A 27,924-nucleotide genomic window follows, 5' to 3' on the forward strand; every position below is an offset into this window, starting at 1 on the left:
ACGCAAGAAGGCATCTATGCTACAAATGACACAGGCCTATCTATTTACAAAGTTATTCTGCTCTACAAGCAGACTCCGGTCTCGGGAGATGACAGGATTTCCATGATCCTCTCTGTTCACCCCAGCAGCAAGCTGTGAACAACCCCTTCTACCACTTACCATCCTCATCTTTCATGTATATGACTAAACCCCGAGGCTCATTCCAGCCTCACCAGATTCCCAGCTGCGTGCAGGGCACAGACAAACCCTGAGCTTTTTCCCAGGCGGGAGGAGGAGAGAGATGCATGGAAAATGGAGATGCAGAACTAGAAACTAAAGCGTTCGCTGAGCTTCGGGAGCTGGTGCTCGCTGGCAGGACCCAGCTCAGCCGCGCGTCTCCTACCTTCTGCTCCTGGGCCAGCCTTGGCCAGGGGAGAGCCCACTTGCAGCGGGGCAGCCGCCGACAAACCGGTGTAGTCTTGCGGCGATCAAAAGGGAAAACTGTGTTACTGGGTGTGCTGGTGGGGGGGAGCTGGCAACCAGCGAGGAGTTCTGCAGCGCTCTGATGGAGGGCCAAGAGCTTTGGAGGACAAAACGGACCCAACCCTGTGCTGCGCAGGTTTTCACACCTGCTCGATGCCAGCGCCGCGGCTGGCATTGGGCAGCTGGGGCGTCCTCGGGCGCTGGAGGGGCTGGGCAGCCTTTGCAATGCAAAGGGGGGGATGGCAGCGGTGTGCTGAGCTGCCCGTTCTCAGCCCAGCTGCACGCATGGTGTTTTGCTCGTGTGTTTGCATAAGGACCTCGGTGACTGATCTGCACCCCTCCCTGCTTGGAAATAATGGAACTGAGAATTAGCACAGGTGTCTTAGGATGGAGGCATGAAGTACTGGTTTCTAATCCAAACTTCTAGGTCCTCCTTCAGGCTCTGCTCATCCCTCAGAAATACCAATTAAAGAATTTGCAAGCCACTGCAGAGAAATTAAACTAGCAAGAAATTTATAGATCACTTGTTTGATTTTCCTCCAAACCCTCACCCGCACTGACTCCATACCCCTCCCCGTCTCCTCAATATTGGTAACAATCTTCAGGTTTGCTAGAAAACAAACCAAGGAATAAAATTTTAAAAGCTATATTATTAATTTCAGGCTCCAGTTGGGTAACATAAGGAGGAGGAGGAAAAAAAAAAAATCTCTTGATCCTTGCCAAGTTTCAAAGGACAAACCCGAGTAGGAGAGAGATGTGATTTCCCAGCCTCGTCAAGGGGATGATAAACAATGCAGAATAAAAACGAAAAAAAAAAAAAAGAATCTTTTTTTTAATGACAAGCTCTAAGAGAAGGTGATAGACATTGTCCTTTTCAGCTGGAAAGTGGAAACCAATTGGTATTAATATGGTGTTAAAGAGAATATGAAAAAAGCAGTGTGCAAATTGGCAAGGGTTTAATTAGAGTCACAATAAAAAAAAGCCCTGGAGGCATTTTGCGTTTTAGTCATTCACATACACCTCCACTCAATCGCATTTACAGAGTCAGGAAAATTATTAATGCTCATTATCCTGAGAATGTTTCCCTTGTAGCTCTGGGACATTAATGGACAGTTTTACATTTCAGGAGGGGGAGAGACATGTTTCACCCCCAGACCCAGTTCATACAAACGGGAAACACTGGGCAGCTCTTATCTCAGGGGCCCGTATCAGCCCTGATGAAAATTGCTGGTCTTGGTGGATTTCTGGGGAAGTAGAATAAATTGAACCAAGAAGTCATGCTTCATAGCAAAAACCATTGGGGCAAGTGGTGCTGGAGTAGCGGGGAAGGACCCTGAAATAGTCCTTCTCAAAACATAAACACAGGCTCCCTTTCTGCAGGACCTACACAAAGCCAGGCTTTTGGTGCTCTCTTTCTGTTGGAGCTCTTAACCATCAAGCAGGATGCAGGCTGGTTTTGTTTTTCCCAGAGGTGACCCGGCACTGCTGAAACTGCTACAAACCAGAGGGGGAAAAATGGAAGCAGAAGAAAAAAAAAAAGCTTTTTTTGCTTATTTTGATTGTGGGAAAAATGTAACAAATGGCAAGGAAGAATTTGACAGGCTTCAAGGAAGGTTTCGAAATAACAGAACTGCAGAAGGCAAATGAGAATAGCACTTAATTCATCCTCCTTAGGGTAACTCTGTGATTTCCCTCCCTTCTACCCATTTTGGCAGCCTTGACTGCCTTCAGACCACAGACCGTGCCCATAAACTCATTCTTCTCCCCCCTCTCACCGCACAACAGGCGACCGGGCACAAAAGCATCCTACGAACATGACCACAGCTCCACCTTGACCATGGAAAACACCACAAGCAGCCAAAGGAAGCAGATGTCTAGCAGATCCATGTAACCCAGAGACAACCCAAATCTAATCTATTCCTCTAGCCTACGTGCTACGTTGCTTTCTGCCTTGCTGCTACCCACTAGTGTGCGGAGGCATGAAGGAAAAGGGAAAAACATATCGGTTTGGCTTTAAATACCTGTTTCTTTCTGCGTTTCTCTCACAGGCACAGAGGCAGTGAACTCAGAGGCTGGTCTGATGATGCTTGCTTATGGTGGGAAGCAGAAATTCAGAGGGCAGAAGACAGTGCGTAAATTAGAGGGTGAAAGAGCACAGGGATGGGGCAGGGCTCTTACAGGACTTTTTTTTTTTAAATGTCTGTCTGTCTGAGCTGGCTTTAAAGCAACGAGGGATTTATTTAATGCTTCTAAAATTCAGAAGGGAGGTAACTGCAGAGTATCTCGCTTCGGGACTCTGACCCAGCTTGGGGTTATTGCGTCTCCTGCAAATGGGCATCTTACCAGGAGCTCGAAGGGTCATCTCTTTAACAAGGAGTTTCCCTTGAGGCCCAGGTAAGTTAGATTCACAGCCCCTTGGGGATGTCATGGTATTTAAAGAAGTACTTTACATTTTGCAGGACTGGCGTGGGGGGAATGTCTCTGGTCAAAAGCAGATCAGGATTAGGCTGTGCCTTGATTCCCTATTGCTGGTCAAAGGCACACAGTGGACCTTGGGTATCAAACACAGCATGCTGCCCAGGTAAGAGAGCAGGTCCCTTCTTATTTGGAAGAGCCCCTCCAGGGACTGTCTCCATCCCCAGGCGCACCATTCTGGGGTGGGCAGAAACATGGATGGGGGTCTGCATGGGGGTGATGAGCTCTGAGCTGAGGCCTGACCCTATCAAGCCAGAGATGTGGTGGCTGGACTGCAATTTTTTTTTTTTTTTTTTTTTTTGTCCCTTGCCATCAGTTTTGGTTTGGAGAAGGAATAAACCCTGAGGTGCGTGACATCTCCCAGGTCCTTCAGAGCAGTTTGACAGGAGAGGCTACCCTCCCACCGCCCCAAACCCACAGAGATGCCGTCCTGCCCCTGATGTACAACACAAGCGAGGCAGACCACTGCAAATCACACACAAGCTAGACACTAAACACACCACCTACACGTACACAGCACTTGCAGAAAAATAGACCTAAAACGTTGCTATGGGTGAGCATGGATAAAAATCAAATGACCCCAAGAGCGTGGTGCAGATGTAGACGTGATCCCCTGTCGCTGCTGGGACCATGGTGATGGTGTGAGCTTGGGCAGGGGTGGTGGATGAACGTCCTCCTGCACATGTACAACACGGACCTGGGTGAGGAGCACTTCTGAACAGACAAGAGGCTTGTACTTTTTGCCCAGGGTCACTCCAGCTCCATGGAAGTTGGAGCTAAACCCTCGGCTTCCTGATTAACTACTCAAGCAGGGTACTTCCATGAATATATCTATATTTGCATAAACATGCAATCAAGTTTCCTCATCCCTTTGACTGGCTTCTGGCAGCTCCCCCAGACAGACTGTTACTAACATACTGTGGGTGTAAAACGTCCTCCTGGGAAATATCAGGCCCAGAAAGCATTGCAAGGGGAGGGAATGCGTGTCTAATTCCCCCATGAGAAGCTTAAAAAAAATGTCCTGCTGTTAAGTTTTATCTGCTCATTTCCAACAGAATAGTGAAAACGCTGTCTCCTTGTTCACGGTGGGAGGGAAGGAGGAACCCCCAGGAAAAAGGACAAAAGTTTTCCTCCACGGAGTGATTTTAGAAATTAGGAAAGGGTGTTTCTGGCACGTGTGTGAGCTCCAGCCCTGCACGCTCCCTCACCGCTTGTACGGCGGCCACCTGGGCAATGTTAGAGTGCGGCTCTGCCCTAGGAAAACTGCCCTTGAAGATGCAGCCAGCCTGCATTACATCCTTGAGTCTGGCCACAGGGACTCGATGCAGGATCGGAAAAGCCAGCAAGAACAGAGCCAGCTTCTCCTTTGACCCAACAGCCCATCCCTGGCACAACTTAGCAAAGCCTGCGGGCTGTTCCGAGTCTGCTGGCGAGTGGCAGGAGGTGGCAGGAGGGCAGCAGCCCTCCACGGGGACGGTTCCCCGTCCGAGCGAGCGGCTGGTGGGGCAGAAGAGCACCCAGCCTTTCCTGTCACGCTCTAGGATCAGCACCCTGCATGTACAGCCAGGGCAACTCTCCTGCCTGCTCTGGTATCGCATGTGGAGGTTGGGGATAGAGCAGGACGGGGTACAATTCCCTTCTTCCAGAGAGGCAAGACTGGGTATGTGGTTTAATTTTATGGTGGGACAGTAAAGCTTTCATTGCTTTCCTGCCCTGCCTTGTGATGGAGCTGTAAGAGAGCATCTCTTGCAGTCCTGCCAGCCCCGTGCAGGACAATGTTGCCAAGTGGCTCTAGGAGGGATGGATTTTGAAAACCTCTTCTTTTTAAAAAAAAAAGAAAATTGAGAGAAAAAAGGGAAAAACATTGTTTCCCCCGCATACAGTCCTGGCTTCACTTCTTGCTGCTCTGATCATAACAGAGTGAGATCAGCCGGTGAGGGGGGATGTCAACCCATGGCATGGTTGTCTCGTGGCTTTGAGGTGGACCTGTTGTGCCTGGCTCCCTGCTTACAGGGACCATAACGCTTGCTCCTAGCCCGTGTTACGCGTGTCAAAGTGCCCTTGGGCTGAATAGAGAGAACAGCAAACCAGGACTGCCCAGGGGCTGGGGGACGTGAACCGAGTCAGGGTGATTTTTATCCATGTCCCTTTGTCATCCTACAGAGCAGATAACCCACGCATTCCCCACCACTACTGGAGGAGCCGGGATGGGAAGCGGCCGAAAAGAGGAGCCCGGCGGCAGAGTCCTGGCCCTCTGAGCGAGGCAGGGACCATGGCACCCACCTGGCTGGGTCGTGGTGGCAGGTAGGGGGGTGGTGGTGGTGGTGGTGGTGGTGGCTGTGGTGGTGGTGGTTGAGGTGGTGGTGGTGGTGGGCGTTGTGGTGGTGGGCGTTGTTGTGGTGGTGGTTTTTGCGGTGGTGGTTTTTGCGGTGGTGGTTTTTGCGGTGGTAACCCGCTGCGGTCGCTCATATGCTAGCAAGCAAAGAGAAGAGGTGGGAGGCACTTACTGGGGAGGGGGGAACAGAGGGTTTCCTTGCCAGCCTGCACATCTGTGAGGCTGCCGCTGCCGGGGCTGAACTGGTGACCGATTTCTCAGCGCGGTTACAACTGGGGCACCGAGAGGATTAAGCCGATGGCAGCCTGATGACGCTGGATGCAGGGAGCGCGTGTGTGCGTGCAGGGGCCGGAGGCTGTGGCTGTATCAGCTTACTCTGTTGGTGCAGATATTGGCTTAAATACTTACAGCTCTATCATAAACTAATTGCCAATTAAGCCGAAAAGGGGAAATGAAAGCATGCCTGGGCAGAGATGGGGTGAAGAGCGGGCCGGAGGTGCGGAGGACCCCCCAGCCCGCCCTGCCAGGAGGTGGGCTTCCACTGCCTGGCATCTACTTGCCAGCTGGCAGAGCCCTGCCTACCCCGGCTCCATAAACAGCATCAGTCCCTTTTGCCACCCCACAGGCGGCAAACTACCTGGCACCATCAAAACCAACCTCTACCATTGGCATGTGTTAATATCCACCAGCACCCTTCGTTCAGCAGGGCAAATTAATTGATGGCTTAACATCAGCAAGCCCCCGCAGAGCTGCACAGGAGCGATCCCGGGTGCGGTGCCCACCCCGCCGCGCTTGTCACAACAGCCCGAACTAAAATAACACTCGGAACACAAATTCCTACTTAACTTCCACCTGCTGCCCTCCTGTCCTTGTTTGTCCCACTGCTTCATGCAGATTATCATGCTTAATTTCATAATAGCCCTGAGCTAGTTTAAATACTTAATTTAGGTCACTTCTAGTCTCCTATGCTGGCTAAATAATCTCTCCTTAACTGGCCTTGGACACAAATCCCTCCTGTCCACCTCCTGCATATCGCTCCCAGCATCCCCCCAGCTTCTCCCTAGCAGAAAATTTTGATGGAAAACATTTTCCAGTGAAACAAAGGTAGCACTGAGGATGCCAAGCTCTGTTAAGGGGGAAAAAAAGAGTTATCAAAATGGTTTTGAGCAGAAAAGCAAAGAATATTTTAGACTGTTAAAGCATTTAATTTTTTTTAATCCTAAATTACTTAAGGGAGACTTTTAATTTTTCTTTGAAATTTTTAACCATTTAAACTTAACTGCTTGAAATCTAAATATGGTTCATTTACCCAGAAAAACCATCCTCCACTTTTCAATTAGGTGCATTTTTCTTAATTGCATTTGCATTTCTCTGAAACTATTTCTCCTCCAATTCTTTCCACTTGCCTGCAAACCAAAGAATTCATTATTCATTCACCTCTCCGATTTGTTTCTTCTGGAGGGTAATTCTGAGCCATAAAATTCAAACCCAGGCTTCTGCTTACCCAAAACTCAAGGCTCTTTGATATCAAACTACCTCCAGGTTTGTTAAATGAGGAGTCCTATCATACCATCAGTCTTTCAATAGAAATCCCAGCTGAGCTCTACTGTCTTTGCTGCCGATACTTCATAGACACAGGTTTATATACATACACATGTACATACAGATGTACACACACTCTCTACATGTTTTTTCATCAATAGCCCAAGGTGACCCAGATTGGATGCTATGTCAAATAATTCAAAACCAGCTCCTTCTCAGAGCAGAAATCTGCAGTACTGGGTGGGGGGAAGGTTCACAGCGAGTGCTGGTGGTTTTGAAGAGTCTTTTTTTATTTCCTTTCCGGCTGCCATACTAACGAACCTCACGGGGGGGGAAACCATGCCAGAGGAAGAGGCAAAATGAGGCTACTGAAGTCAAAGGAAGAAAATATAAGACTCTTTGACAGGACAGAAAATGAGGCACAATTAGGGAAGACTTATTGCCTGGAAAATGATAATGGACAGAAAATAACCATATTTTTTTTTCCTAGTGACATCCACAAGGACCATGCACTGAGGTGTTAAATGCCAGCATTTCATTTATGTTTTTACTTACTGCCAAAGGCTGAGCCTGCAGCTGCACCTGGAAAAAACAAGAAGAAGCCTGGTCACTGGAAGCAGGACGCCATCGGCTCTGATACCAGCAGAAGATCAAACAGATACATGACATGGGATCGAATAGCAATTAATTAGCCGGGGTCTTGCTCATAGGTGTATCAGTTTGCTGCAACATCTTAAAAACTGCTTTAGTCAAACCACAGGGGCAACCAGACAGTGCTGTCTGGGGTCTTGGCATCTCCAGCTTTTCACCTGGGGAAGAAAAACCAGCTTGGTCCTTGCCGATGGGTATTTCTCTTAATCATTTCCTTGACCTACCATTAAAGCCCAGCAAAGGACAAGCACACCTGCTGACATTCACTCTGCTAAGTACAAACTGTACGGTCTGAACCAGCTTGTTGCACCTGGGGCAGTTCTCCGTACCCGAGAAGAGCTGAACACCCTTCCCGGTGCAGCACTCGCTCAACAGAACGCTGCAAAGCCACCGGCTTCAAACCTGCCACTCGAAGGCCATCCGAGGAGCAGCTTCTGGCTTTTGGCACCCAGGAGACTAATGGCCATGCTCCTCTCTGCTGTAACAAGCGGACGAATCATGGAAAGTCTCAGCTTTGCGTGAATATGCAAAGCCATCCTACCAAGAGGAGGGGACTTCAGAGAACTGCCTCTGTTGCAGAGGAAGAGGATGTCGATGGGGGAAGGAGGAAGCAACAGAGAGAAAGTCGGGGTCGGAGGGAGGAAGAAGACTGAGTGACAGATGGAAAGAGAGATGAATGGGAGAAGAAAGGGCAGAGGAGAAAGAGAAATAGGAAGAGACACAAGGAACGGAGGGGAGGGAAAGAGAGAGAACAGCATGTCTGTGCCTGTCAACACCAGAAACTCTCCCAGGCTCCTTTGAAGCAATGCAGCCGCTTGGTGGGAGCTGACAAGCTCGTTCCCTTTCAAAGAACCTGCTCGTCTACCAGCCCTGGCACACACAAAACATTCCCGTCACGGCCTTCGGAGCCTGAATTTCAGCTTTGATCATCTTAAAACACATAAATCTTTCAAAAAATTTGGGGGGAGGGAGGGAAAAAATTCTCTTTGGTAATGCTCAAAGCTGCTGCTTGAAAGGCTGGAGTGGCTACTGTGGCTCCATGACATTTAAACAAGTCTGCTAATGTGGACTGGACAGAAACCTAAGAGAAACTGGCCCATCTGTGATGTTTCCTGCCCCAATTCCCCTGCTCGAACGATGGTGGGTATGCATACTTCATCTCCTCTGCACACCTTTGCTTCTGTCAGTGCCTCGCTCCAGCAGGCAATTGGACGAGACTGGAGCTGCGCAGAGGGACCGCAGCTCACGGCGCCTGCCTGAAATGCTGACATACACAGAACGGGATCCAGAAAGCAATCCAGAAAGCAACCTGCACTCCTGCAGCTGAGCAGTGCCAGTGCTGAGCCCACGGACTACTTGAAAGCCAGTGCTCTACTGTGGCTAAATAATGTCATCTTCAAAGGACAGTAATTTGCCTTGCCACAAAGCCATGGACTTATATCTTGGCCCAAGGTCATCGTTCCTATTCTTGACCATCATTTGGACTCATCACTCATCTACCAGTAGCCAACAAATCACCTCTGCATCCACCCAGATCTGTTCTCATTTCTCTGTGTACCAAGACACGGGTAAATACCCGCTTCCCTTTTGAAAGCTGAGCATCCTGCACTGATTTGAGATGGAGAAGGACAAGATGAGAATCCGCTCCCATCTGTGGGCGTTGTGCAGCCCAAGGTGGGAGCGCGGCCAGGGCTAGCTCGCTGCAGGTTACTTACATGCATTGGGGGACCCGTTGGGGAGAGGCAGGTAGGATCCTGCTCGCCAAGACCTGGAGCGAAAGTTCTTCTTGCACTTGCCGCAGTCCTGCCCCGTGGTGTTGTGCTCGCACTCGCACTGAAGGCTGCCCTCTTTGAAGGTGCACAGATTAGCGTGGAGGTTGCATTTACACCTGGAAGAGGAAGACCGGAGAAGAGCTGTCAGGTATTACTGCTACTCCTCCTCGCCCCTGGCGTAGTGCCGTCTGCGTGCATGAAAATGTAGCGGTGAAGCTGGGCTGGTTACCCCTTTCCTGTTCCTTCTGCAGGACTTTTTCACTGAACTCAGCTGTTTGCCCTGGGTATCTGGTGCTGGGGTTACGCTGTCCACTTCCTCGCCCAAGGTGGATCTGCAGTCTCTATTCCAAAATGAGAGACGCTTCACTCCCACCGTCTGACTGTGGTAGCACAGACCATTTAATGGTAAATCAACATCTCCAGCTGAGACTCCAGTAAGGAGTCACACACATTTTTTTCAGAAACCTGAGTGATTAGCTCAGAGGTAGGCATTTACTTGGAGGCAGAGAGGACAGTCTCAAGCTTTAGATGGAGAAGCAAAACTAACGCTGGTGGGACTTGGCCCCTTGACCCGTGCAGCATGCTAAAGTCAAGAGCGTTTTCTCCCGTGGTGTGAAGCTGCACAACACAAACCCTTTTCCCTACGCGCAGCACAGCCCCAGCTTGCTGTGACCAAAATAACACAGAGAACAAGTCACCGTCAGAATCCGCCTTTTAGTCCCCGCCTCATCAGAGAAGGCAACAACGAAAAACACTATTCAGCAATTTGCAAACATTAACAAACTTTTAATGAGCTGTAGTGCAGTATGCAGGGAATAATTATCTCTGTGCACAATAATTCCTGTTGCTCAGACTCCGGAGGTGACTTGTGCAGAGCACAGAGGCTGAGCCCATAACTCACACGTGGCTCTGGTGACTCCCGGGCCTGAGCTCAGGCCATCAGACAGAGACTTTGGGGACCAAAACCTCTCATTTCATTCCAGTCAGTGGATCCCTAGCACAGCCTTTTCACCGCTTTGTGCAATAATTTACACTCTCAGAAGCAGAACCATTAGAAAACAGTAATGCTGTGCCTTATGTGAACGGGTAGAGAAGCCTGACGGGGCAGTGCTTCATTTTACAGGGCTAATTGCACAAGAGATGCAGAGCTGAGGGGAACGAACCGCTTGCAGAGAAGATAGAGGAAACACAGCCTGCTGCTTCTCGTGCTCTGTCTGCACTGGGATAAACAACCTGGATTAGGCTGGGAGCCGTGAGCCGGGTCCTTCCCAGCTGCTGGTGCCACACATGGCTGCCAGCTCCTGGTGCTTTTCCCTTGGAGCCCCCAAATATGTTCCCCAGCTGCCTGCCTGACCCGCTGAGGCCGCCTTCGCTGTGCTCCTCCTCATGCGTGCCTGGATAAGCTGACCTCATGTATGATTTTTTTTTTCCCTCCCCCTCCCCTCCCTGTCCTTAATTCTAGCAAACACCGCTCAGAGGCTAAGCGTAAGCTGGATGAACAGTCTCTTTCCCCATCTTACAACCCTGCCCTGTCTCTGACCAAGCAGGGGAGGGAGTATTGCAGTCTCTAAAAGGGTGGAAGGAAGAAAATGTGGTCCATGGAGCAGAGGCAGACGCACTCAGCATGCTCCACTTGAATCTGTGTGTTAGCGAGAGCTGGAGATGCCGCGTCACGGCTGAAAGCACTAACAGCCTCCGAGCATCAGTGCTCTGGGATCAAGCCATGAATCTGAGCGCCCGGGGGAAGGAAGCGGCTTTGGCTGGTACCTACACACGAGGGATGCTGTATTTCAGCTGCTCCGTGTCCCCTCTGCCTCTGGTGAGGAAGGATTTTGGCTGAGCCGTCCCAGCCCTTTGGCAGAGGCGATGCCCAGCCCCGGGGTGCTGCGGAGCCTGACTCTGAATTATTCAGCGTTCACCCGGCACGGCCTCCTTCTCTCGCTCCAAAATGAGCAGACGGGAGGAAAGCGGGTGAGATAGTGGGTTAAAGCAGGTCAAAGCCTCACCGCTGCCGCTCTGGGCCCAGCCTGACTCAGAGCAACAGCTTCTGGAGCTGCAGCTCCCCTCCCTCCTACCTCTGGTGGGAGCAAGGGGATGGGAGCCAGCTGCAGGGCACAGCCTTAAAATCCGGCTGGGGGGGGGTGTTAAGAGCCCCAGGGGAGGGGGTACGAGGAAGGCAGGGCCTGGCATCCCCCTTGTTTTCTCTGAAGTCTGGGATGATGAGGAGCGTAGCGCTTGGCTCCTGTCCTTGACCCTGCCAGTCTCGCAGTGGGGACATCAGCCCCGGGTGACCACCACCCGGTCCCCCGCGGTGGCCTGGGGCAGCCTCCATCACCCCCCCCCCCCCAGCACATCCTCGCTCCTGGCATCCCCCACCGAGGACCAAGAAGCCATTTCAGGGTGCTTCTGCCAGCTCCGGGCTGCTGCCATGCAGGAGGGTAAAACCCGCTCGCCATTTATTTGGCTCCAGCTACAAAACCTCCACCAAGCAGTGGGACCCAGCCTTCTCGCTACCGGGAAAGGGAGGCACGGATGCGTGCAGGAGGCAGTCAGACGTGCTCACTCATATGTACACGCCGCTCACTTGCTGCTGAGGAGGGCTGGGAGCTGAGCACCAGCTCCCAGGACAGCCCCCGGCTGCCTCCTGTCCCTGCAAAAGCACCCACGCTCCCCTGGCAGGGTGGGTGCTCATGGACATCCCCCAGCCACTGCATGTAAGGGTGATGGGGCGCTGCTTTTCCCAGAGAAGACCCTCACTTCCTAATCGGTGTAAACAAGGAAAATAAAAGAGAAAGCAGAGGCAGCTGGTCACCCTGCCTGCCTGCACCCGGGTCACTTAGATTTCTCGCTGCTCTGCCCTTCACCACTGTGCAAAAGTTTTGTTATGGAAAGGATCAATTTTACCAGGGAATTGCTTTCTGAATTCGACCTTTGAGGATCATCAATCTAAGCAGAGAACTATAACCCCAGCGAGCTGACCCCGCAACACAGCACTTTTCAGCCCAATCAATCAGGCTGCATTATTTAATAGTGAAGAGCCGAGCGCCTTCAGCCGGCCCCGACTGCCAACCCCATTTTGTGCAAAGGTTTCTGCATCTGGGCCTCGCTGCTGCTCGGGCTCAGCGGCTCGGCTTTAACCCCTTCTTCAGGCTTCTCTGCCTCCTTCTCTGGGCCTGCAGCCCAAGGACGCGCGCTCGCCGACGGTCTGTGCACGACGTCTTTCCCCAGCCAAGATCCAGCTGGTGGAGACTGGAGTAAATGACATTAGCCCAGTCCCCTGGGTGGGAGCTGCTAGTCCTGCTTGCCTCTGCTCATCTTCCTCGGGCGGCCAGCCATCGCAGGAAAGAGAGGATGAAGGGAAAGGTTAGGATCTACTTAGCAATGAGGCTTAAATAGCAGCAGTGGGGCAGACACCTGCGCTGTGTCCTGCAGAAGGTGGCGATGGCCCTGCTCCAGTCCCGGGGCCGCTCCAGCAAAGCGCCGGTTGCAATATGGTCTCTTTGGCTCCGGAGGAGATCTGAAGAGCTGGAGGGGTTTCCCCTCTCGAGCTCATGGGTCAAGGCTGGCGGTGACAGTGCCGGTTCTCGGTGAGCGTTCAGAGCCCACGTGGGGCACAGCCTGGAGGAGAGCAGCCCCAGTGCACACCCAGCAGGAGCTACAGCACCCATAGGCACCCTCCATGGCCCGGGGACACCCAAGTCCTGCGCCAGGCTGTTAGTAGGTGCACACAACTGCATTTTGCATTAAACAGAAATTGGCTCACACCGTTCCCGGCAAAAGTGGCTGGAGCAATGTGTGGCCCAAGACGTTACCGTTTGTGTGACGGGGTATTTATGAATTTATTTTAGTGCAGGTCGTTCAGCTGCTGCCTTCCCTCAGAGTGGTGCAGTGTGGTCTGATGCTGCCAATGCCTCCACCAGGGAACATCATGGAGCTTGGAGCGCCAAGGAAAGTTTACAGGAAAGTGTCCTTTTTTTTCTTTTTCTTCTTCTTTTTTTTTTTTTTTTCAGCCATAAAGAACAGTTTGCCATCCCTGCATTTCTCCAAGTCAGCATCCTGGAGGTCACAGCAGCGAGCAGTTGGAGAGGCAGCCGGTGCCAAGCCCGTGTGCGAGTGAAGGAGATGCCCATGCACAGGCTTAGGAAGGGGGTGAAGGCAGAGGTGAGTGCCACAAACTTGCAGGAGCCATGCTGGGAGTGGGAAAGCAGCCCCCGTCCCTGAGCTTTCATTAAGAACGACTTCTGAAATAATTTTTAAAAGTCACCCCAGCCCTTTGCTTTCCTTCCAAGAATTCTTACATGTTTTACAACCTCTTTTCTGTCCGTAACCTGGCTTGCAGAGAAGGGAAGTAAGGCAGAGAAAGGCAAGGAGCATCTCTTCCTCCCTCTCCACGGGGCTCAGCCAGCCGTGGGGTGCTGGCACCCCCCACTCAGGCCCGATGCCATGACCCCGCTGCTGTGCTGGGTAGGGCTCGAGGAACCCCTTGCTGGGTGGAGACCGAGAGAGCTGCTCCATCCCTGTGCACCTCTCACCCAGCTCCCACCATGGCCCAATCCTGCCTTGCCCCGAGCTCCTTAAAAAAAGCCTGGGCGAGGACATGGGGCACCAAAAGTCCACTACAGCGGCCTACCACCTCCCTTCCGAGTCTCCTTCCAGTCCAGCCTGTGGTCTCATCTCCACCCCGTGCTCGCCATGAGGATGCTACAGCACGGCCACATGGCCCCAGGGATGCGGTGGAGACCTCCTCCCCTCCCGCTGGCTCCTGCTTTCCCTCACCATCGGCTTGGCAGTGGTACCCCCCCCCGCTCCCTTTCCACTCACCCGAGCTGGCGTTGGGGAGAGGCAGCGCACAGCGGAGAGCTGCTAATGACTGCCATCCAAAGGAAGGCTTATGATAGCTTTCCCCTGAATTGTTTGCTCTCACTGTAATTGATGAGGCTTTAATGAGTCCCATGGGACGATGTGTTTGAAGGGAGCTCTTTCCTCTCCGTCCCTGAGGAAAACGATGTTTCAACTGATCTCGGCTCTCGGGGAAACATGAATAACTCTTCTCCATCTCTCTATTGTCATCCCCAGCCGTTGCTCGCAGCACGCTCCGGCAGCTGCCTGGCCATGACTTACCCACTTTTTACCTGCTCCTTTGCAACTGTTTTGGCAGCTCAGCAAAAGCAGGGAGCAAATCTTTTGGGCAAAGCATAACGGGTGCTGAGCTTGGATTGTTTCTGGCCCATCTGTGCATGCAGAAGCAGGTAAAAATAGCTTCTAATGGCTGGGCCACAGAAGAAGCACCGACTCTTTGTAGAGAGCAGTTGTATTAGGATTTGCCTTGCTGGGAGATCACTCTGGCAGAGGTTTGCTATTGCCAGTGACCGGAGCAGGGCTGAAAAGGGCTGAAGAAGGTGACTGCAGCTCATTCATCCCAGGAGCAGTGCTAGGAGCGTAACTGAGCCTGCGGTCCAGGGGCTGACAGGGGAGGAAAAGCCATTTTAACATGTTGTTTCTTTCCGCTCAACCCAGGGGGAGAGGCTTCTGGATTTCACTGCTTTCTGCAGAGCCAAAAAAACTGAAAAAAAAACCTGGGTTAAGTCAGAGGGACATGTTGTGAGTGTTTTTTTTTTCCTTGCGGGTTTTCACTTTTGGTTGTGTGGTAGGGACGGATGAGTCCTCCCGGCGGGGAGGAACCCTCCTCGCTGCCCTTCGAAATGATTTGAGGTTTGGGTTACAAAGAGGAGACAATTTAAAAGATGCCAAAGTGGAGAGCACGCTAGCTGGCTGTTCCCATTCGAGAGGCTATTTATTTTAAATAAGTTGACACTCACCAGCTGTCAAGATCCTGCTGACTGGTGGAACATTATTTACATTCAAAGCTGTCTTAAAAAGCAAACACGAAACCAAACCTTCCCGTTAGGGGGTCGGGCAACAGAAGGGAGGAAGGGTGAAGAGGACATCACACAGATACGTGAACATAAATATTTGCAGAGTAATGTGTATAAATGCTCTTGGTCTTTCTCCTGGAATGCAATAATGCCTGCAATTGAGTTCATTGGCCAAATTGAATTTGGGCTCCCGTAGAAGTCTCTTTATATTAAGTGCTTTAACATACATCACCTTCTCAGTCTATCGATGAAATTCTATTATCTGCTCAGGGCCGGACGCAACTCGGCAACAAAATCGGAGGGGAAATAAAAACCTTCACAAACCAAAGCCAGGAGCAGGTAATAGGACCTTGGGCATCTGTCTCCGGCTATTGACAAAGTGTCACGAGTGTCTGGGGGAAGGAAGAGCTCTCCAGGTTTCTTGCTAACTCCCTCCCTCCCGCTCAGCAAGTTTCCCCTCCATCTTGCTGCAGTGGGAGTAAAACCCTTTAAGAGACTCAAGGAAAGTCAAGCAAACAGTTGCTGCACATTAACTTAATTTAACTATATGACCAAGAGCAAGATTTTGCTTGAACTCAAGCTAATTCCAGCCTGGAGGAATGCCAGGGAAATTCAGCCATCCAGCTCTCGGGGGCTGCCCAGCACGGAGGCGAGGACGGGCCGAGGAATGCGGCGCACCGTTGGCGCAGACTTGGCCGTCCTTGACACGAGGATGCTGTTACCTCCTGGGACCCGAAGTCTGGCTGCCAGGAGCTGCGGGGGAAGGAGCGGAGACAGGCACAGGCGGTGCTTGCCCTGGTTTTCGTGGTCTTCCCAAAGCTGCTGAGCGCAGGCGGAGGCTGGCCATGGGCTGCAGGGGCATTGGGCTAGTTCTTGGGGGATGTTTGGGTGAGCCCATGGCTATTTTGGGGGTGATGCTCTGGCACTGGGGCTGGGCAAGCTTGGCTGGGGAAGCCCACGCTCTCACAGATCATTTACCCCAGGTCCCTGCCTGTCCCCCGTCTGCAAAGCAGCCATGATGCAGCTGGCAGGTCCCATCCTGCTCCTCAGGGAAAGGCGCTCAACGGGGGCACCGGTTGTTACACAAAAACTAAGAGCCTCAACAAGAGGCTCCATGGACCAAAAATTCTTCTTTCCTTCCTTCTAGACACAGCTTTGTCGGAGAAATCAGGATCGCAAACCTCTACAGCTGGAGCATTGAGCATCACCGCATCTCAAGACTCACCAAGAACGCAGAAAAATTCACTGACAATTAACCAGCTTGATTTATTGGAGGAAGTGCTTTGGGGAATGGCCTTGATCCTCCAGGTCTGGAGTGCCCGAACCTGGCTGTTGGCACCAGGATAACGAGCTGGGCAAATTCGTTCTGCTCTGCTAGCACAAACTCACTGCTCCAAGGCATGTGGAGAGCAAAGCCTTCCGGAGAGCATCTGCATACGGCACCGAGAACCGCACAAGGGAAAGGAAGGGATCAAAGCAAGGGAGCACAGAGGGCCTTTCCCTTCAATTCTTTTGTGTAAGCAAAAGAGAAGCCAAAGAAAGCCTCAGAAAAGCAATTGGTGAAGAGAGGGAAGGAAATGCTGTTACAAAACTGGAAACCTCATCTTCTTGTTGGTGCCTCTTTGGCCTGAGCCAAGCCTGAGATGGGGCACTGTTACATGGAGCTGCTCGGTGATGAGTAACGCTCCCTCCTCCTGCCTTCCTCCGGGGACTGCTCACCATGGGCAGGATGGACAGACAGACAGAGCATGCAGTGGGGCAGGGGAGCACGAAGGAGAGAAATCTTAATAATCAGCCTAGAATTGATTCACTTCTGCTCAATCTGATTTCTCCTAACTGGATCCACATGTCCTGGCCATGGCACATTAACTTCAATTATGGCTTATTAATGTCTCCGTGATGGAGCGTGCCCTGCTGAGCACTGCGGTGACTGATGTTATGAAGGGGAAAAAAATTACTCCAAAGAGACACGGCGAGTAATGGGAAGAGAACCGGCGGCTTTCATCACACCAGCCGTCAGTCCTGGCAGCCAGGGAAAGCTCATTCACCCGTTCCTGAGAAGATGACCAAGCTCATTGCTGCACCGAGGAGAAAACTACCCTGCCTGGCACACACACAAGCACACAGGCCAAGGGCTTGCTCGCGTCTATTCCTGTCTTGACTCCTCTGCATCTCCAGTTACTCTGCAGATCAATGGGGACAGGATGGAAGAAGGAAAAAAAAAAAAAAGAAAAGAAAAAGATACCAAGATGAAAGAGAGTAAAAATAAACTGTCAGCCATGAACAGAGAAATGGACCTGGCTGAGGTTGCGGGAGGAGGAGATGCAGATGGAGCGGGAAGAGGAGGCCCTGAAGCAGCAGCCCATTGCACCAACACCCAGGAAGGGTGCAGTGACACTCAGGATTCACCAGACCCTCTGGAGATCGTGGCAAACTCTTGAACCGCCCTGGTCCATCTGGTCTGCAGGAGGAGAGAAGGCAGCAAACTCCTTCCCCTTCTCCCCACGTCCTTTGCTCCGTCTCTTTCTGCTTTTCCCAAAAGCTCTGGGAGATTGCGGTGAGGGGTCTTCCTTGGTGGGAAGCGGAGGGGTGAAAGATGGGGGCCCAGGAGCCCATAGACCGAGGGGATCAGAGAAACCTCTCTGAACCCACCAGCTAAGGCTGTGGCATGAGAAACCACCCAGGCTCGTGGTCTGCTCTGAGGGCAAAGCGTTTTGCTTTTCCCTTGACCGTGAACATCAACTGGAAATGAGCTGCCATGTGTCTCATCGCCCTGCAGGCGCTGCCAGCTGCCTGCCAAAATCCTGGTGCCGTACAGGGGCACAGGTGATGATGCCACGCGCTCTGATGGCATGCACTCTTCCTCCGATGCCACACACCACAGCCGGGCACCGCTCCTCCAACCTCCTGGGGCTGCTCACACCTCTGCCCTCCAGATGGAATTTTTCTGGCTGCTTTTTGCCTTTGAGCCCTCATTTCTTCATAATCATCTTCCCTCTTGTTTCCACAACCCCCGTAGTGGATTCCTAACACCCCCATTTTATCTAGGCACTTTCCTCCTGTTCCTCGAACATGGTCGTTCCCACGTCCTGGAAGAGGCAGTGTGCGTCCATCCCCAACCCTGCCTCCCCCCTTCCCCGCGCAGCACTCCTGTCAGGCTCACATTGATTTCTCCTCTCTTCCTCTCAATAACCCACCCCTTGTTGAGCCATACACAAGATTTAATTTGGTTTTAGTCCCTGCACTGTAACTGGCTTTGCTTACAGCTGGAATTAGATTGCTTTCCAGCAAAAAAAACCTGCTTGCTGGGACCGGAATAATCACAGGAGCAGAGTTAATTCACATGAAGCTTCTCCACCTGATACACCACTTATCCACAGCTCCTCAGCCGGTCATCCTTCCCTGCCCTATGCCCATCAGAGCCGGAAGAGTCAGCGCAGGACAGGGATCGACTTCTTCCCCATCCGGGATGAGTGTCCCCTCTCCTGGGACCGGTCCAGCAAGGCAGGACAGCCGGGGAGAGCCAGAGCGGTGCAAAGCTGGGTCTTGCTGTAGCTCAGGACTTGGAGTTTGGGCCAGAAAAAGCGGATTTCAGAGTTTTCTTTGTCCCCAGCCAAGGAAAAGCCCTCTCCTCCCAGAGGCCCCGCTGCATTGGAAGAGTCACTGTCAGGCAGCTCGCGGTGAGCAAAGCCAAGAGGGAAGCGGAGGCGAGCAGGAGCCTGCTGCTCTGCAGCAGCCGTGGGCAGCCGTCCACGCGAGCAGCCCTCCACGCAGGCAGCGCACCAGCTCTGAGGGGGAGGCCACCAAGGAATTAGCCAGCAAACCCCAACCCATCTCATTCTGGCCTCAGACAAAAAACCCCCCAGCATTGCAGCTTCCACCGGGCGTTCGCAGCCCAACCGTCCCTCGCCAGCGCTGTCCTCAGGGTGCAGGCGGGTGTGGAATCTCGGATGTCTCATAGAGGTTGTGCCCCCCCTCTCAACACGGTCTTCCTCCCCTGCCCTAGTTGCCTCTTTTCACAAAGTTTGTAGAGATTTTATCTCTTGAAACACTCTCTGCTACTATTAAATTTGGCAAGTGAGTTCAAAATCTGGTGGGGGAATAGGGGTGGGGGGACAAAGACAGCTCACAGCCAGCAAGGTGCTGGTTTGTGGAGAATCCCACCGGCATAGCCTGAAGTCAAAAGTACTGAAGCAATATATCCTGCCTAAGGCAGGCAGAAAAGGTAAAGGGCTCTGAGGAGGAAGGTGTTCATGGGACACCAAGAGTATTTTAACTTGTATCTTAAAGCATCAAGTATCCCGAAGCTGCTGTAGGTGCAAGTAACAAGTCCTTGGATATCTGCAGAGTTATCTCCATGCTTGGAAGCCAAAGGTCATTGCACAAGCATTGAAATCAAACATTTAATCCTAATTTACCACTTTCTGAGCTGAAAACTCTGCATCCCTGTTAGAGAGTCTAACCAGCCCACATAAATTGATACACCAGCTCCAACCCTTCCGGGCACCCACCCTGGTCAGCGTGGGCTTTGGCTGGGAATTGATCCCTGTGGCTTTGCCCCTGCTGTCAGTAACATCAAGCATCCCTGCGGGAAGCTTTGCCGCCCGGGAGGAGCAGGGTCACGGCAGACGGAGCAGGGGGCAGGACTGGCTGTGCTCGGGGTGGAGGGGAAGGCAACGCGCTGGCCTTCTCTCTCACCTTTGCCTGTTTTCCCTCCCTTCCACCCTCTTTCCTTTGCTATTTTGCCCCATCCTGAGCTGTTCGAGGACCGTGGATATTTACCACACCTGGCAATACTTCTTATGGGCAGGTGTAAAATATCTCTCTGCACATATTTATACAGAAGCACATTGCACCGAAGCCTGGGCGCTCGCAGACGCGTGCGGAGGTTCTCTCCCGCACCTCTGCCCGTGTGCCTGAGCTCCCCAGGGCTTCTCCCCGAGCAATCCTGACGGCGGGCACACCGACACGCTGCCGGCCCTGCCAAAAGCCACAGCTGCTCGTCCCAGACAGGAGACCGTGCCGTGGGAGACCTAGCCCCTCTGCCTGCTGCTGCCTTCACTGCTGCCTCCTGCCTGCCCCCGTGGGAGGAAAGGGCTCTCCCATCCCTCGCTGCAGCTTCCTTCCCCTTGGAGCCCGTTCAAAGCCAGCATCGGTGGCACCTGCAAAACATTTTTGCTTGCAAGTCTCAGAAGCAAAGAGTTTGGAACTGATACAAACGGCTCCTCTGTCGCTGTGGTGATTCTTGTTAGCACGGGGTGGGTGATGGGGAGATTTTTTCCCCTCTCGCCTGTAAGTCTCGCACAAGCTGAATCCACAAGCTGGATGGGAAATTAGCCATCTCGGCATTTTTCCACCTTACTTTGCTTTTTCGGTTGATGTCATAACGTAACATATGGCATCGTACAAAGAAATGAAAAACAAAACCCAGGAGAAACAAACCCCTTCCTGCCTTCACCTGCCCCAGATCTGTCGGGGGAATATACCCTCACCCCAAACTTTGTCTGCCGGAGCCGGGACTGCTCCAGGGGTGCAGGACTGACTCGGGATGACCCATCCTGCTTGTACTGGTGGTAAGCCAGAGTTTAGTGGGGTGAGCCTCATTCCTCACCCCCACCCCGCAGATCCACTAGCATTGCCCCTGAGATTTTTGGGCAGAGGCTGGCCGTGTTTGCACAGCTGGGGACAGGGTATCTGAGAGGGAACTCAGACCCCGACTGTCCATCCACGCCATGTCCCAGTTCCCCCCCGCACCAGCTCCGGGAGGACACAGCCCTTCTCTCAGACACAGCCTTGGAGGTGCCCCAGCCGTTCCCTGCAAGGACACATCTGTTTTATTACTGATGCTGCCCTACCTGGGGAGAAAGGGAGAAACACTGATAATCTTATCGGTCGACAGAAATGCTGATGGCTTAGTTTTCTAGCAGTAACCCTCTTCTCATCCCTCTGAGAAGAGATGCCCAAAGAAATACAGCAGCCGTTACCTGCCGGTGACTTCAATGTTGGAGACGGCATAGAAGTACTTGTACAAGTTCTCCCTCTGCACGTAGGTGCCCCCCAGGGCCGGTCTCAGCAGTCTCATCCGCAGGTCGGTCACGGTAAAGAAGTCCTTGAGCCCTTTGGCGCTCTCCAGCCGGGTGTACAAGTTGTCCATGTTCTTGAGGTCAGGGCCAGCAAAGATGGCAAAGCGGTCCCTCACCTCGAACCGGACGGTCTTCTCTTTTTTGGAGCCCGCCCAGCGGGAATACTCCTCTGTGCAGAGGACCCTGTTGGCACTGGTGGTGGAGAGGTCCCGGACCCTCCGTGCTGGCATGCTGAAGGCCTCCATGCAGTCATCTGCGTAATATTGGTACGGGTGCCAAGTCCTCCCGTTGTCCAGCGACTTCTCCAGCATCATGATGGTGGGTCGGCCGTACTCGAAGGTTATCACGATGTCATCTGTCAGCTCGATGCTCTTGTTCCAGGACAGCGTGATGTTGGCCAGCAGCGGCTCCGGGTACCGGCGCCACGTCACGCTCTGCCAGTACGTGGCCAACCCTTCGTCCTCGCTGTCGAACATGAGTTTCGGCGGGTGGGCCAGGTCCGGGTTGGAGGCATCGCACTCATCGCTGCACAGGTACGGGTTCTCCTGGAACAACAACAACGGTCACGAGAGAAGAAGGCAACGCCTGGGCATCGCGTCGGCATCGCGGGCACACTGCCGAGCTTGCACCGTTACCGGGCCCTGGTTTTAGCTGCTTGTGTCAAATGTTAACTGCTGGGCTGAACTGGAGTATGCCGGGGGTCTGGCTCTGGATGATGCTGTTTCTGAGCATGAATTTAAGACAGAAAGATGTGGCTTTGCCTTTGCTATAAGAACGGCTGAGCTGTTTCCTTTGAAAGGCCCTTTGGGAAAGGGCCTTTCAATTTGGCACGGGGGCAATTTTCATAGAAAGCGCTTTCCCTGAGATGGTCTCTGAGAAACTTCGCTTAAACTTGGCTGAGTTACAAGCCTATGGAAAGCTGCGTTCACCCCTGCTCCCTTGCAAGAACCGAATGGCTAAAATCCCAAAGCGCATCCATGCCTCTCATGGCTCCTGATGCCGAACGGGCTGGGGACACACCGTCCCCCGAGCACCTCTGAGCACGGCTAGAGGAGCGAAACCCAGTTTCTCCAGCTCTGAGCTGGGACAGGACTGGGCAGTAGCAGAGAGAGCCGAGATTTGTGCTCCTGGTGTCTCTGCTGTCCCCGGGACAGCATCCTGGCCTCGGGGACATGCAGAGCGGGTATGCTCGGGATGCACCCACTCAGCCTGATGTGATGACAATTGCTGGTCGCTCCTCAGTTCAACCTACCCGAACTAACCAGAGGCTGAGCTGACAAGGGATTGGGAAGGGAACAGGGCAGGCGGCTCCGTGCCCACCCGCCAGCGCCCAGAAGGGACCCGGGACTCCCACAGCCTAAACTCCATCCCCAGCCACTTGCTGCTCGTCCAAGCGCCCTTAGCCCATGGCAAGTAGAAGAGAACATCAGTTAACATCTGTCTTTGCAGAAACTGAGTCGGGTAGCTGTGCCTGACAGCCCCGCTGCCTGCGGGGACAGGTACTTCCCAACCAGCGCTGCCTTTCCCCCCTTGCAGGCAGGAGGTGCAATGGTCCTCACCCGCCCACAGGGACCACGGTGGAAAGGGTGGCTCATCCCATCCAGGTGACAATGTCTGCTGCTACGTCACTCGTTGTCTGCAGGTCTGGGCAACGGAAGAAAAGGTCCAGCCATCCCATTTTGCCCACAAATGACAGTGCACGGCCAAGCTTGCATGTTTTGCAGGGACATAGGCACGCATCCACATGTGCTGAACTGCACTAAGGACATCATTAAGGTCACACACCAAACGTTGAAGTTTTGGAGGGGGCATCAGGGTTAGCCGTGCCAGTGGGTTTATTGCTCAAGCATACATGTGTGAAAGCCCCTCATTACAAGCTGGGGTCTCTCTTGCCCTGCAGTGTCTGCCTCTGGGAGCATGTGGGTCAGACCTGCCTTGGAGATGACGTGGGGCTGTGTTATAGTGGGTACCATCTGCAAAAACACTGCAACACACCGCAAATCTTTTTTGCAAATGAAGCATCTCTTTCTTTGCTGTCGCTTTACTTCCCTCTCGGACTCAAAACCCAGAGAATCGGGGAGGGAGAGGGATTGGTACAACAGTGGGCTCAGCTGCGGTGGGACCCTCGTCGAGGGAGGCAGAGCCACCTGGCAGAGGAGGAGGTGATAAAGCAGCTGGAGCTGCTCAGAGCTGATGGCTGGAGGTGAGGAGCCTGCTGGGGTGTGAGGTCTGCTCCTCCCGAGCACGGCGGACTTGCAAGGTAAGACCGAGCTGGGTTTTGGGGTTTGGTTTGTGAATGTTTTGTGCGTGGTTGGGAGCCCGTGGGAAGATGCTGCGTGCAGGGAGCAGCGTGCTCCTGCCCGGCCCTGGGGACCTCCTGCAGCACCGGGGCTGTGTCGGGGTGCAGGATGCTGCTGGTCCCCGGCTCGCAGGGAGCTGGTGCTGGTACCTGGGGCTCAAACAAACGAGGTGCAAGGCTGGGGTCTGCTCAGGCTGGTTGCATCCCAGGGCTGGGAGAGCCCTGCTGCAAGCGTGGGGAAGCGTGCTCCCGTGTCCGTGGCACTGGGGACTGATCCTGCACCATGGGCTTGCTTTGACCTGGGAAACTACTGGCATCTAAGTGCTTGTGACCTGCTTTTGGGGTGCCCTGTGTATAGCCTGGGCAAAGCAAAGGAGGGGATCTGGCTTGTACGAGTGGGTGCTCTCGGGTGCAAAGTGGGGCTGTAATTTGAACATGGAAACTGCTGTGTAACATGAGGTGCTTTGGAAAATCTGGGCTTTGCCACCTCCAGCTGGGCAACCAAAAGTCTTGGGAGCTACTTAGAGCTTCTCCGCTCCATGTCTGTAAAATGGGCCTTTGGTGACTCCTCGCAGCTTGGAGACACGCACTGAATGCGAGCAACTGTTTGCACGAGTGGAGGCCACAGCGCCGAGGAGCCTAGAAAAGCTCAGAAGGACATAAATAATTCTGTCTTCTGAGCAGCGTGTGAGTAGCATGCTGTAAATAAGGCAGAAGGCTGCTCCGCCAGCAGCGGGGATAAAACAAAACAGCGAGCGGCTGATCTGTACATGAGCACCAGGCTCCTTTGCAGGGGATGCAGCGGCAGCCTTGGGGAGAAAAGGGGACTCCTGTAAATAAAGCATGTGGTGAGGTGTGTGTGTGCACAAGGCTGCCAGGGAAAGCAGCAGAAGCCAATTGATGTAACAGGGCAAAACTCATACTGTTTTCAACATTGTCTTGCTCTCAGACATGCAACTGCCCGACGGTAAAGCCACGAGTGCCGTGCTGGGATTTGCTCCTCCTGTTCCAGCCTTAACTTGAGTGACGTGTGGCTTTTGCCCTCTCCGTGTGTGCTGGGAGGAAGGGCTCCGGCTGGAGTTGCTGAGCTCTGGTGTGGTGCCCATCCCTGGAGCAGGGAGGCTACTAAATGGGTGCTTTCATTAATGTTTTAAAAGCAAATGGCTGAATAGTTTTTGTTATTTTTTACTTGCTCGCAGCTGTGCCGGTTGGGCAAGGGAAATCAGCGGAGCGCTCAGGCTTGCTCGGGGAGTGAGGGCACCTGCCCGGGTGCTCCCCATTCCCCTCCCGAAGAGGGGGAGATGCCCTGAGCAAGGGGAGATGCCAGCTGGGGTGTGGTGGGGCTCTGAGCCGTGCTGGGGGGTCCTCTCCTGCTGTGACATGCTGTTCTGGAGTAGGGATTAAAAAAACCTAAGATATTGACATATTTAATATGCTCTCCTGACTCGTCACGTTCAGAGGAATTGTCTACCTCTGCTAATGAGACACAGCTTCCTGCTGGGGGATGTAGCTGCCTCTTAGCGCAGCTTTACAGCGGTGGCTGATGGAAAAGGAAGAAAAAATCCCCATCAGCTGAAGCGCTGGGGGCTCTGAGTACGTTTCCTGTGCTGAGGCAACATATTGTGTTGCAGTATGGTCCTATTGCCAATGTGGTCATACAGATGGCTTAATAGGACGATCCTGAAAAGACCATCCCAGAGGTCCATTTCCACTTCTTGTCTGAAGGAGGGTGCAGCAGTGCAGCGTCTCGGTGGGCTCACGTGGGGAATTGGCTCGAGGCGGCAGCACAAAACTCCTCGATAAACCCGCCTCGCTGCTCAGACCGGCTCTGAGCAGGAGTGTGCGTGTGCGGAGCCGTCCTGGCAAGAGTGCTTTTGCCGTGTGGCTTCCTTTTCTTGCGTGCGGCAGCCGTCGGGGCTGCCAAAGCCCTTGAGCTTGTGTAAGATGAATCTCCACTGAGTATCTCCTGCTTGAGCTGTCCCCGGTGTGGCCACAGTGGCCAGCTTCACCTTCAGGGCTATGGGTGATGCTCCTATCAAGGCTTTCTTTGGAGGCTTTCTTAAGCAGTGGCCAAATTACACAAGGGAAGGACTCTGTGACCAAACCACAGTAAGAAAACATTACCCAGACCAGTAAAGGGTAGCCAGGGTGGGAGGTGGGACAGGTTTCCCACAGCAGTGAGGGAAGCAACTGAGTCTGACAAGCATTATCCCCCTCCCAGTGTCCCGTCTGGAGGGACGGGGCTGGCCAGGCATGTCGCTGGCAGGGGACCTGGCGGGTCAAAAGCAGGGAGGAGCGGAGCCAAAACTCTGCCTGTCTCCCATATGCTCGTCCCAGCGATCAGGGAATGGAGGTTCACGATCCCTGATGGCTCCTGTACTTCCCAACCTGTAAACATGCTCAGCTCAGCAGGCAGCAAGCCCAAAGATATCTTTAACCACCCCGATGCTCTGGAACAGCACACGGCTCGAGAGCTGCGTGGTTGTAGCAGGGCAAACGCAAAAAATAACCTCTAAGTGACAGTGCTGAAAGGTGGGGGAGAGCCTCAAAAGCCACTGAGTGAGTCACGTTACTACGGCTTCCTCTCATAAAATGAAGTGTTCCTTTTTGGTTTTAGGTTTATTGAATTGTCCTTCCTCCGCGGGTTGCTCAATGCGTTTTCTGCTGGTGGGATGGTTTGAAGTCAGCTGGGAGGGCAGGGGGGAGTGGAAACAGATGGCCATACTTTGGCTGCTCCGTTGGTCCTGGTAAGATCAGTTATAGCACTGTTGAAACAATTCCAGGTATTATTTTTGAATCTGGTTTCCTCTTCCAAGCCGTGTGTCCTCCAAAGAATCTGTCCAAAGTCTCAAGATATTTACGTCTTCAATCTAAAAGTCAGAATGCATTAGCCAGGCAAACTTGGTCTCAGCGAGCTTAAAATAAACCAGTTCACTTTGAGTCTCACGCTATTAAATCAGTCATGAGCATCCTCACAGCAACTAGATGTTGCAGGTTTCCAGCTCTCCAGCATGCTCTTCTGGTTGCTCATTTCTTGAGGGGGCACTAAAGAGCACCGCAACCTTGCTTAGCCCCAGCTCAGCCCACAGGGGCAAATCCCTGGGGGCAAATTGCAAGAGCCTTGTTGAGGACAAGTTGTCCTAACAAATGGCATCACAGCAAGATTGTGCCTCTATGGGGCAAATCATAGAATGGTTTGGGTTGGAAGGGACCTTTAAAGGTCACCTAGTCCAACCCCCCTGCAATGAGTGGGGACATCTTCAACTAGATCGGGTTGCTCAGAGCCCCGTCCAGCCTGAACTTGAATGTTTCCAGGGATGGGGCATCTACCACCTCTCTGGGCAACCTGTGCCAGTGTTTCACCACCCTCACTGCAAAAAATTTCTTCCTTGTGTCAAGTCTAAATCTACCCTCTTTTACTCTTTTAGTTTAAAACCATTACCCCTTGTCCCATTGCAACAGGCCCTGCTAAAAAGTCTGTTCCCATCTTTCTTATAAGCCCCCTTTAAGTATTCAAAGGCTGCAACAAGGTCTCCCTGGAGCCTTCTCTTCTCCAGGCTGAACAACCCCAACTCTCTCACCCTGTTGTCACAGGAGAGGTGTTCCACCCCTCTGATCATCTTCATGGCCCTCCTCTAGACCTGCTCCGACAGGTCCATGTCCTTCTTATGTCGGAGGCCCCAGGGCTGGACGCGGTACTGCAGGTGGGGTCTCAGCAGAGTGGGGTAGAGGGGCAGAATCCCCTCCCTCGACCTGCTGGCCACGCTGCTTTGGGTGCAGCCCAGGATACGGTTGGCTTTGTGGGCTGTGAGCGCACATTGCCGGCTCATGTCCAGTTTTTCATCCACCAGTACCCCCATGTCCTTCTCCACAGGACTGCTCCCAATCCCTTCATCCCCCAGCCTGTATTGATACTGGGGGTTGTCCCAACCCAGGTGCAGGACCTTGCACTTGGCCTTGTTGAACCCTATGAGGTTCACACTGGCCCACTTCTTGAGCTGGAAATGTGTCCCAGTCCCAGTGGCTGCAGACCCAGCCCTTGGGTTTTGCCTCCTCTCAGTGCCTGGGGTCGGTGCTGGGCAGAAGTGCTGCAAAAGTGACTTTCTGAAGGTGACAGCGGGGACTTGCTCCTTGAGGAGGATTTCTTAAGAAACAAGATATTGGCCTGACAAGGCATGATGACAGGAATCCAGGATGCTGCAGCAGCGAAGCTGCTCCCCGCCTTGCTGGGGAGGGAGGGAATGGGGGAAAACAGCCGCAATAAAAGGCCCCGGTTTTACAAAGCCCAGCTGGTTTCTAGGGCTCTTAATGAGCGCACAAAGTTGTTTTGCTTTTTTTTCCTGGCAGATAATGCCATTTTTAAGCCTCATAGCATAAAATTATATATTTTTGTAGGTGAAATTACTTGATTAATCATTAAGCTGTTGAA

At 52.8% G+C, this 27,924-nt stretch overlaps 1 protein-coding gene across 6 annotated transcripts in view; it reads right to left on the reverse strand.

The window, feature by feature from the left end:
• NTNG2 (netrin G2) overlaps positions 1-27,924 on the reverse strand; it is a 56,503-nt gene that overhangs the window by 11,012 nt on the left and 17,567 nt on the right. For 5 of the 6 annotated variants that reach the window (XR_008239396.1, XR_008239395.1, XM_052815515.1 and 2 more), the window contains exons 3-8: positions 21,098-21,741; positions 9,181-9,353; positions 7,370-7,396; positions 5,221-5,409; positions 2,484-2,552; positions 383-457 (exon numbers count right to left, since the gene is read on the reverse strand). Coding sequence is in view for 4 of the 6 variants with exons in the window: in XM_052815515.1 (XP_052671475.1) it covers positions 383-457; positions 2,484-2,552; positions 5,221-5,409; positions 7,370-7,396; positions 9,181-9,353; positions 21,098-21,741 (1,177 nt within the window). In the remaining 2 variants the exon portion in view is untranslated. The remainder of the gene's footprint in view (positions 1-382; positions 458-2,483; positions 2,553-5,220; positions 5,410-7,369; positions 7,397-9,180; positions 9,354-21,097; positions 21,742-27,924) is intronic. The other variant, XM_052815516.1, reaches the window with a different exon arrangement.

Source organism: Harpia harpyja, chromosome 19, assembly GCF_026419915.1.
Source record: "Harpia harpyja isolate bHarHar1 chromosome 19, bHarHar1 primary haplotype, whole genome shotgun sequence".
NCBI classification, from domain to species: domain Eukaryota; kingdom Metazoa; phylum Chordata; class Aves; order Accipitriformes; family Accipitridae; genus Harpia; species Harpia harpyja.